This window comes from Notolabrus celidotus, chromosome 1 (genome assembly GCF_009762535.1).
Source record: "Notolabrus celidotus isolate fNotCel1 chromosome 1, fNotCel1.pri, whole genome shotgun sequence".
NCBI lineage: Eukaryota > Metazoa > Chordata > Actinopteri > Labriformes > Labridae > Notolabrus > Notolabrus celidotus.
Window position 1 is genome coordinate 3,907,931 of NC_048272.1, and position 11,174 is coordinate 3,919,104.

At 40.3% G+C, this 11,174-nt stretch overlaps 1 protein-coding gene across 1 annotated transcript; it reads left to right on the forward strand.

Annotated features, from left to right (window-relative positions):
- Positions 1-587: 587 nt before the first annotated feature.
- pmela (premelanosome protein a) lies at positions 588-8,349 on the forward strand. Its single transcript, XM_034685966.1, has 12 exons — positions 588-651; positions 2,003-2,098; positions 2,203-2,349; positions 3,024-3,164; positions 3,881-4,042; positions 4,155-4,439; positions 4,536-5,396; positions 5,514-5,621; positions 5,718-5,820; positions 6,703-6,908; positions 6,993-7,083; positions 7,763-8,349. The coding sequence occupies exons 1-12, from the start codon at positions 588-590 to the stop codon at positions 7,914-7,916; spliced, it is 2,418 nt and encodes an 805-aa protein (XP_034541857.1). The 3' UTR covers positions 7,917-8,349.
- The last annotated feature ends 2,825 nt before the right edge of the window (positions 8,350-11,174 follow it).

An 11,174-nucleotide genomic window follows, 5' to 3' on the forward strand; every position in this document is an offset into this window, starting at 1 on the left:
CATTTACACCGTGCAGAAAGCATCCATTGATTTTTTTGAAGATGCACTTAGAAAATATTGTCCTGCTTGAGGGATGTCTATTCCCTCAGACATGCTCATTTGAATTATTAACGTGCTTTTCACTACCAGAGTTTTTGGGCCTCAGAAGTTAGAGAATACATTTATAAGTGCTTCATTGGAGATGCTGTATTCATTATTATTACGTAGCATCAGAGTCAGATAAAGGCCTAAAAGCTGTTCACTATAAAACACACTTGAAGTAAAAAGACTGTGAACTCTGAAATTTAAGAATTAAACCTAATGAAAATACAATATTGAGCCAAAAGCTCAGACTAGAAACAGCAAATTCCTCAAAACGCACCATTAGTTAACATGCCTGTCCTACCTAACAGTTTAACAGAGGGGGTGGAACCAGTCTGCAGGCCCCCAGTGATGTCAGAGGCTACAGGGAACTTTATGGTAATTCAGGTTGGAGCCCCTCTTATAGTGAGAAAGGAGACTTTCGTTAAGTCTCTCTGGGAGTTGTGTTAGGGGTTTTTTGGACAGGGTGAGGATCAGGGCTAAGACAGAGGACAAACACATACAGGATGAGGACGCTGGTACTGGGGCTGCTGGTTGCGACTTTTGCATATTCATCTGCAATTGGGTCAAGTAAGTGGTTTTGTTATTTCTTTACAGATACAGATTAAAAAAAATGAATTTTTGTATGATCCATATGGAACAATACGTAAAAAGCTTTGTATGTAGTAACTTTGAATTTAAAAAGAAAGTGCCGAAACTTCATGAAACAATGTTCTTCAAAGAGTTTATCTGCTACTACACTGTTCTCTCTTAATTGCCTTCTTCCAAAAAAAAAAATCTAAAGCCAGAGAAACTACAAAGGGATAAAGTGGAATTACCTTAAACCATTTGTCCAGTTATTTACTTGAGTTGGAAGCAAACAAAGATTAAAAGCTAAATATATGACCACTTGTTAAGATGGACTTTTTCCTGTGTTATGTAACAAGTTTATGAGACATTAAGCAACAGGGCAAGTTATCGATTTTAAAAGTCTGTGACTGATGAAGATCAGCACGCTTCTGCTTTCCCTCCAATTACATGCTGAATCCTTGAGTTAGCTTTTCTTGTTTAGGCCACAAATTGTAACGTAAACAGGCTGATGAGTGATTTTATGCCAATTTCATGCTAACACATAGTGCACTTTGTTAAAGAAAAGGAAAATTACACACATTTTTATGTCAGATTTTCATACTATTACACTGTCTCTTTTGCCAATCAGCATTCATGACTGTATGCTTGATTGGAGTGTTATAATCCAGAATATATACAAAATAATTAGAATCTAAAATAACTTATTTTCATACTCTGATATTTGAAAACTACCAACTTATTGTTGTGAGGATATTTTATTTAATCCCACACGCATATGCACATGCACACACACACACACACACACACACACACACACACGCACACGCACACGCGCACACATCACTAGCTTAGAAAAAGAAAGCCCTGTGAGTCAGTGCTTGGGATCCTTCATTCCTCTCACTGGGATTACTGATGCTGCTGCTCAGCTGATAGTCACATGAAAGGGATTGGGAGGGGGGATGCAGATCGTGTGACTCCCACCACCAAGAACCCCGACAGTCCTCACCCTTCATCAACCCCATCAACACTCACCTGCTCTGCTCTGCTCTACATCAGCATCTCTATCATTACACTCAAAACTTGCTTTCTTATAATGGACAGAGGGGAAAAACTCACAAATTCTTTATACTATTTACTCAGATTTTGAATACCTGATATAACAACTCTTAATCTGGCATAAAAGCAATAAATATGGCATGATAAATATGCTTACAGTTTTCAGGAATGTGGTGTAAGAAAATTACTTTTCATCTGTTGCTTTTATGCATCCTCGTGTTGGTTGTGTTGTTGGATATATGAGAGAATCACATCAGATTCTTCCATCATTACTAACTTTGTTAATTTCTTCCAGAGCCTAAATATCAGTTCACACGTTACCACTCGTGGAACACACGGCTGTATCCGTTGTGGAAAGATGGAGACCAGAGATACAAGAACGCATGGAAAGGTGAGGCTCACTGATCTGTTAACAAAAACAGAGATGATGTAAAATTCTTTCTGCCAGTTGTACTGAAGTGGCTCAAACTGTGTTTCTTTTTTAATTCTCTCCAGGTGGTGACGTAACTTTTGATGTAAAAAACGATTCACCCACCCTAACTGGAGCAAAAGCAACCTTCACTATTAATCTGAACTTCCCACAGAACCAGACCCAGCTCTCTAATGGGCAGGTGGTCTGGGCAAGAAACTGCACTGTTGACGGTAAACTTTCTTTTTATGTATACCAGAAACATTGTACTATATGCAACCTGTTGTGGTTTCATCTTCATTCTATAAAAGACAGAAACACAAACTTACCTATTTTGTTTTTTTTTATAATTAGGATATAAAGATAATGGTAAAAATGACAGAGCTTTGAATTACTCGATTCCAAATGACTCTTTTGGGGCCACACATTCATCTGTTAAAGCCCCTGTGAGAAGTTTTTAGCTGGTTGTGAAACAAACTGAGATGAAAAGGGATGCCTCTTTATGACCTACAAAAGCAAACAAGACAATCAGCAACAAGATTGACATATTGTAATTTATAATGCCTGTAACTGCAAGTAGGTAAGTGTCAGAGCAGGAGAAACAACTCTTTTTTACTTTGTCCACAGCAAATATTCACAGTGAGTGATACATTTGACTATTTAAAAACAGCAAGAGGACAATTTATGAAAGAAAAAAAACATGTTACTCCTGTACAGGACAAGATCAGCAGGGAGATGTAACGCATTACATTGCTCACAGGGGGTGCCAAAATCACAAAAAAAAGTTCCTTAGAGGAGCTTTAATAATAGTGGATAATTAATTATTCTATTAGCCTTTCATTGATTGATTGGTGAGGTGTGGTTCAGATCTCTGGTATTGCTTCTAATATGTCTTTTGTGTTTACAGGGCAAAACTATACCAAAGGTCAGCTCGTGTATACTGACAATGACCATGGCCATGACAGGACCAAAGTTTTCCCAAATGGTGCAGCGTTTCACGAGGGCAAGGACAAGAAGAACCGCTATGTTTATGTGTGGAAAGCATGGGGTAAATATATTTGATTTAACACTTGTTGGTCTGTTTCAGCGTACGGACTGAGTCTTAGCAGTAAGTAATAGACTGTGGTAACAGCATGCTTTAGCTTTAGCTTTAGCTTCCTAGGAATTGAAAACCTGTAGTATTGAGAAAAAGAACACCCAGATCTTACAGATCTACTACAGCCCTTACCCTTGACAGCTGGCCTGTGCTAAAGACCATCTTTACGTCATGAGGAAGAGCAGAGCCACCAATATACAAAAAAGAAACCCACAGACCAGAATTTACAAAAAATTAAGAAATGTCTTCAAGACTTTTCTAGCCTAGCATCTGTTTCCTAGCACAATGTACCGTATTGGCCATAATCTAGGACAACACTGATAACAAGAAGGTCACTGTGCCTCTCAATCTTTAGTCACAGTTGGCCTGTCATGAGGGGTATACTACTTGCTTGAAAAATAAATGTCACTGTCTGTTTTAACAAATATCAACAATCAACAATCCAACTTATTCAGATGTATTTCAAGCAAAAAAACATACAACGTATATTCAGGTCAATATGGTAAATAAATCATATAACTGTATTTTGTTGGTGTCTGTCCAGTCAAACATTATTTCTTTACTTTATTACCACTGAAACATTAACTGATTTACTATGAAAGTGATGCCTGGAGGGGGACTTGACTAACCTGACAACTCTAAATAAGCCCATTGTTGTTATGTTCCAGGGCGTTACTGGCAGGTTGCAGATGGACCGTCCTCCTCCCTCAGTCTCAACACACGTGATACCCCCCTGGGTTCCTACAACATGGAGGTTGTCATCTATCACTGCCGCAGCAAAGACAAGTTCATCCCTCTTGGCTACGCCTCCACTGTCTTCACAGTCACGGGTGACCCATCGAATAATATCTGACCTATCTTGAAGAAAATGATTTTATGGAGTTTTCATTTCTTTCAAAAACCCTCAACTTTACATGTCTATATCTTCTGCTTCATCTTCAGACCAAGTTCCCTTCACCATGTCCCTTACTCAAGTCAGTGATGTGAACCAGGAGGACCAGAATTTCATCCAGAAGAAAGCCATCGCATTCAGTGTCAGGATCCACGATCCAAGCCAGTACCTCAACACCGCCGACATCAGCTTCAGCTGGGACTTTGGTGACAGCAGTGGTACGCTGATCTCCAGAGAGCTCACAGTCACACACGCATACCTCGATGCAGGGACATTCAAACCTCAGGTGGTCCTGATGGCAACCATCCCTCAAACCTGTGGAAGTCCAACTGTTGGTGAGCTTTCAATTAACCATACTTTCTACAAATTTTAAACAAAAAACCAAGGATGACATAAATAAAGTTTGCACTTTTGTTTTAAACTTTTTTCAGTTGCTCCTATCGACTCCTCAGCTGCTTCAGAAGTTGTGATTTCCCCAACCGTTGCTGCTATCCCGACTGCACCAGCTGAAGAAGGAGACATGGCTCAAGATCTCCCTGCTTCTGACGCCCCTTCACTCGCCGCCTCCTTGCTACCACCTGCAGCGGGCCAAGAAACAGAAGATGCAGGAGACTCAGCTGCAGTAGCTGTTGCTTCAGTCGCTCCAGCAGTCAATGCAGCTGTTGTTCCAGAGGAGCAAGATCCCGCCATCACTGTTGCCCCTGCTGCAGGAGCAGATGTTGCAGCCGTTGCTACAGTTGCAGCAGCAGCGGCAGGTGAGGTGGCCAATGCTGCTACAGCTGCTCCAGTAGAACCTGCAGCCATTACAGACGCAGCTGAAGCAATTGTAGATACTGTTGCTGTTGACCCTGTTGCAGAGGGAGATGTTGCAGTTGAGGTTGCTGCGGTTGTCACTGTTGCTCCTGCTGTTGAGGGAGATTTGGATGACGTTGAGGTTGCTGCGGCTGTCACTGTTGTTCCTGCTGTAGAGGGAGATTTGGATGATGTTGAGGTTGCTGCAGCTGTCACTGTTGTTCCTGCTGTAGAGGGAGATTTGGATGATGTTGAGGTTGCTGCGGTTGTCACTGTTGCAGCAATAGCTCCAGAGCAAGAAGCTACTGTTGCACCCGAGGCCACTGTTATTGATGCTGCTGTAGAGGTTGTCCAGGATGAAACAGAAGCCCCTGTGGAAGAAATCATTGTTACTGTTGTCACTCAGGCCACAGCTGTCGTAGAGGCAGTGACAGCTAATGCAGAGGCTGAAGCAGCAGCTGCAGAGAATGTCGTTGCAGCGACTGCTGTAGCTCCTACAGGTGTGTATTAACTCCACAATAAAATACGTCTACATAAAATTGACAGATTTAGTTCTTGTGACAAAGATGTTGGTAAAAACTTGTCTCTTGTTTCTATTCCAACAACTGTTGAAGCAGATCCAGCACAAGTTGCCCTCATTGTGGCAAAGAGAGACGTAGCCGATCTAATAGCTGACTGCAATGTCTACCGTTATGGCTCCATTGCCACTTCCTTAGATGTTGTCCGTAAGTCAAAGTTTTAGTTATCAAGGAATTTTAAACCTTCATGTACAACATTGTATAGTATTTAGATTTCACTTCCTGCCTCTTTTTACTTTGCAGAGGCCATTGAAAGTGTAGAGATTGTACAGATGTCTGGTGTTCTGTCACTGGCAACCACGTTGGATCAGAATGCTGTGGACGTCACTGTCATCTGTCAGGGAAGGTGAGTAGTGACTTCAATCAATTATACAACATAGTAGACAGGCCACGCAGATGTTGATCTATAAACTTTAATCACTGGCAGCTACACAATTCATTTGCCCGAATCACTGAGGGGAAATTCTGTAAGATTGCACTGTGACTGACAGTGATGAATATAGTAAACAACGCTGGTCTGAAACCATCTTTGATTGGTTGAGTACAAGGTTTATTAAGTTACTTTAATGTGGAAGCTACTGAGAAACATGTGTCTAAAGTTGCTGATTGGTCATCCGTTTCCATCCTTGGGATCCGGGCCTTCATTGACTCTTGTTGCTTGTACTCAAAAATTCTCTCCTCTTGGAGCTTCTCTGGGTTCAGTCTCCAAATGTTTCAAACACCACCATCCTACAGGTGACAGCAGAGGGAGTGCCCATTAAATGAGACATAAGCTGATATTATTAGCCGACCCATTTTATGGTCCTATTTACTACTACTTTACACTTTGCTCAACTACCACACAAAAGCATAAACATACAAATGTATTCAGCTGAGCAAATACAAATAAAGGCCTTATAATTTAATCAAATAAACTGTTGTAATGCCTGTTGTTGAACCATATACATGTAATATGCATATTTGGGATTTTGTTATAGACCCCCTTAAAGTAAAACACACCAGCTGCTATAGGTGGTGTACTCTGTAAACACAGTCCATTCAACACTTAGTGACAGCCTCAAAAATGTAAACTAATTGGTTCTGACTCATTATGTAAACGTATAAACAGGGTCAAGAGGTTCAGTTACTGCATTCAGCTAAACATTAGATGCATATTGATTCTGACCTGTTGGTATCATCTGTTACTCATATATCATCTGTTCTCTGCATCTTTATTATCCTCCTTTAGTCTGCCAAGAGAGGTGTGCACAGTCATTTCAGATGCTGACTGTGTTACACCGATGGAAACAGTCTGCACTGAAGCCAGACCCTCTCCAGACTGTCAAATGATCATTCGCTCTTTCTTCAATGACACTGGAGTGTTTTGCATCAACGTCTCTTTGACTAATGATGTCAGTTTTGCTGAAGCAAGTGCCAGAGTCAGTGTATCACTAGGTGAGTGGAAGACAGGTGTATAATTGTCACTAAAAGTCTGTATCAACTGCTTTGTCTCTCATTTACATTGTGCTTCAATTCCAGCCTCCACAGGTTCCCCAGCAGGAACTGCAGTCACAGTCCTGGGTGTGATGGTTCTCGCATGTGTGGCCTGTTGTTTGGCTCTGATGTACAGGTGAGTTCTTACTGGGTGAACTTGTTTTAATTTGGGGCCAAAATTACAGGAAAATTTGAAAAATAATTAAAACCACTAAATCAAAAATACAGCCAAAGCAAAGGTAATGTAGATATGTTAAAAGAAAAAGTTCTTCTAATTGGACTCATGTGGGGCGCTGGTGGCCTAGTGGTCTAAGCGCCCCACATACAGAGGCCACAGTCCGCGTCGCAGGGGGTTGCCGGTTCGATTCCTGACCGGTCGACTATTTCCTGCAAGTCTTCCCCCACTCTCTACTCCCCATAGTTCCTGTCTCTCTACAGCTGTCCTATTGCATAAAGGCAAAAAGCCCCAAAAATATAACTTTAATTGGACTCATATTAATGTGGGTCCTATCTTACAAGGTTTTTTTTCCACGTGTCAAAGCAGGAGAAGTACAAGTGTTAATATTGTACACTTAAATAATGCATCATTATCATTTTTTAAGTTATTTTACTTTCATTCACAGCAAGTCAAGTATTATCTATGTTTGTATGTGTAACATTTAAGCTGCGGTTTTGTATTCCATATAACATACTTTATTTTGTCACAATAAACCAAATACATTTAACTGGGATAGATTTGATATTTCAGTGCTCTGTGTATTTATCATTTCTGAATTCACTTCTGCTTCCCTGACATGTTTCATGTTTCCAAACAGGCGATTCAAGCAGTACCAGCCACTCAGAGAGGACAGTCCTTACGATAACGGAGGTAGCTCAGGTGTAACATCAGTGCCAATGTTGTTGTGGAACTTGTTGAGCCGACAGTCAGCAGGAGAAAGTCGTCCACTGCTTCATGGGAGGATTGTCTAAAAATATCATCACCAGCTGCATTCAACTTCCACATCATCAGCTAAAATATCAGCTTTAACACTTTGTACTTTCACTGTAATGTTATTGTTACTCTCAGTTAATGTTTGAATCCAGAACCATTTAGCACAAAGCTAAATGCAAAGGGTCCTTGAACCACAACATATTTTGAAATGGAAAGGAGTCATGTGTAATGAACAATTTTGAAATGTTTGTAGAGGAACATGATATTTATTTTGACCAACAATATTTGTATCAATTGGCACTGATAGTTGATAGAAGCCATAAGTTATTATCTTATTTGTGGCCAACTTATATTAACCCTTTGGAAAATCAATGTTGACACACTTTCTTTACGTTATATTTTAATCACTCACATCATAGGGCGTTGTTATGTTTGCTACCCCGACAATAATAAAATGAAACCCTTACAAGATCAGGTTTATTATTTTTTCACTTTCTGTCACTTTTTTATTCTGTAATGTGCTTCAAATAAAAATGTGTGTCTTAACCATTCAACAGCAGATGAAAGTGGATAAGATTTACAAGCTGATAATCAACAACATTTAGATTATTAACCAATGAAACACCTGGGCAAGGTAAATATGAAACATACTCATCAATTTACCAGTTAAAAATACAGAGTATTTTATTGATCATTTTCTGTTGTTGTGAAAGCTCTTCACAAATCATCAAATAATCTAATCACTATGCGTTCAAAGCGAGTTGTACTTTAAGAAATGGATATTAATAGTCATGATGAGAGCTCTACAGGGTGTTAAGTGTTTGTTTTTTTCTGGACATTGTAGTTTTCTGTCAACATCTTCACTGTTTTATTTCATTCTCATGTAGCTCACAAGCACTTTCACACAAGCAGGCACGTGTTTTAGCAAAAAAAGGTCAAATAAAATAACTGTGCACTTCCTGCTTAAGGCAGAGATAGTTCTCAAGCTAGCTGGTGGGAACCATAGACTATATAAAATATGTATGTATTTTTTTCACCCATCTGTTTCTAAAGCGCTGTTTTGAAGCCAGTCGGCGGCGGCAGCCATATTGCTGCTGTCGAGCCAGTGTGACGTAAAGAGGCGGGCATTGAGCCTCCTCGCCAACAGCTACAGTGTTCTCGCCTGTCAATCAAGTCAGCTGTGCCTCTCATTGGAAGACTCGTGATCTCAATATCTTCGGAATTGCCACGTTAGAAAAATATTCACCCCCCCTACAGTGTGAGCCGATCAAGAAATGAGCCATCCAGACTACACTCGTCTTTTGTACCAGGCTGTAAACATGTTTATTTCTGCTGTAAAGATCGTCTTTTTTGAATTGGTGTGTATGTGACATCTGGTACTTCTGGAGCCAGCTTCAAGTGGATCCTCAATGAACTGCAGTTTTTAGCACTTCCGCATTTGACTCATATTTTTAGACCGGAGGTTGCCGCTTGGTGGGAACCAAAACTGAGCTAAAATTGCTGAGGATTTCTAGACTTACATCCATCAAGTGACCAGAAATGTTCATACAATACTGAATTAATGTTGCTCCCAAGGGGCTGAATTTTGAAATAAACAGTTTGGCCACATTTTCATTCATTAGTTTATGAAGTGATCATTTTTGTGTTAGCCAACAAGGAGTGGTTGATCTAAACATGCTTCACAAGAGTGAAGAACGTACTTTATTAATCCCTTGTGTTATTTTTAGGTCATGCTACATGCACAGTTTTTGGTATATACATACAATGCACACACATGCACTTAGGGAGAGATGTCAGAGAGAGGATGCTGCCACCAACCAGCGCACCTCAAGCAGTTGGGGGTGCAGTGCCTTGCTCAAGGGCACCTCGGCAGTGTCCAGGCAAGTGAACCAGCACCTCTCCAGCCACCAGTCCACTTGCCAAACTTCGACTTGAACCCGCGACCCTTTGGATCCCAAGTCAAGTCCCTATGGACGGAGCTACTGCCGCCCCCACAAACATTAGTAGAGCTAATATCTACTTTAACAACTCAATGAGAAAAGGTATAATTAAGTTTTTTTCCTTAAAAATGCAGAATTGCATTTTTTTTCATGTTATATTTTTCTTGGTTTTTTTCTTAACATTATCCCAGAATTTTTTCCAACAGTGTTCAAACATACAACACCTGGCTAATATATACATTTCTTAGTAGACAGAGAATTTTTTTGCAAAACACAAATAGCTCTTCAAACTTTGGTCCGAAAACATGACTTGTTGCAAATGACTACAGCAAACCAAGGCTGCAGGTAAAAGATAGACAGTCATATCATGGACACTAAACATGGTCTTTGTAAGCATTAAGTAAAGATATATTTCAAAAGCAGAATGGTTATAGGAGCACTGCCGCTGAGTGTGCTAAAAAAACTACGGCCATCACACGCTGCTCTCCGCTCCATTACAATGATTTATCAAGATGTTGCAGGATACTTTAATGCACAGTGCGAACAGAGCCGCACACACTAACATGTACATCATATGACTCACTGCAGTGCAGGGGAAAAAAGGCTGACGTCACTGCAGCAAAATGTTTAATGGAAGAAGCCATGGCCTAGCCGACACAGCAGAAACAGAGATGTGGAGTGATGGGAAGTAAAGGAAGAGATAGGATTACATACTTTGCATTTATGAAGCAACATGAAGTTCAAAGTCAAAACTGTTGTTTTATGGATCAGGTTGATTTTCTTAAGTGATTTTTTATTACACAATTTAAAAGCCTTCTACATCTCTGTGCTATAAAACAAAGAATGAAATTAGCAAACACTTTGTACATTTTTAACATAACTTTTTTAAGGATGTTAGATTTATTACATGTTATATTATTGGTTTCATTCAAGCATGCACCACTCCTTTATGTCTGTCTTTATTTACATACAGAAGTATTCTAAACAAATATCGCCTCGACAGACTCCTGTAACACTGCAGTGCTCCATTACAGTAATTACCAAACTCAGCAGTAAATCATGCTGGGTCGTTAACATGTCCCTGACTCACATGTACTAAGTGTTGTTCCTCCATCCCTGTTCACTTCAGAACTGCAATGCAGCCAAGTCCAACCCCACAGCTCTGCAGGAAAGCCATCATTTAACACAAGTGATCTCTATCTTAGACCTGACCGTGGCTCTGACCAGGCCTGCAGCTTTTAAGAGAATGCAGCATCTTCGCCACCTGTCCCAGTCAAAGCAAACTAGCATGACTGCATTATTATCAGATAAGGAGGTCAGACTTATAAACCTCACCCAGTCTCTTCATGACACAGA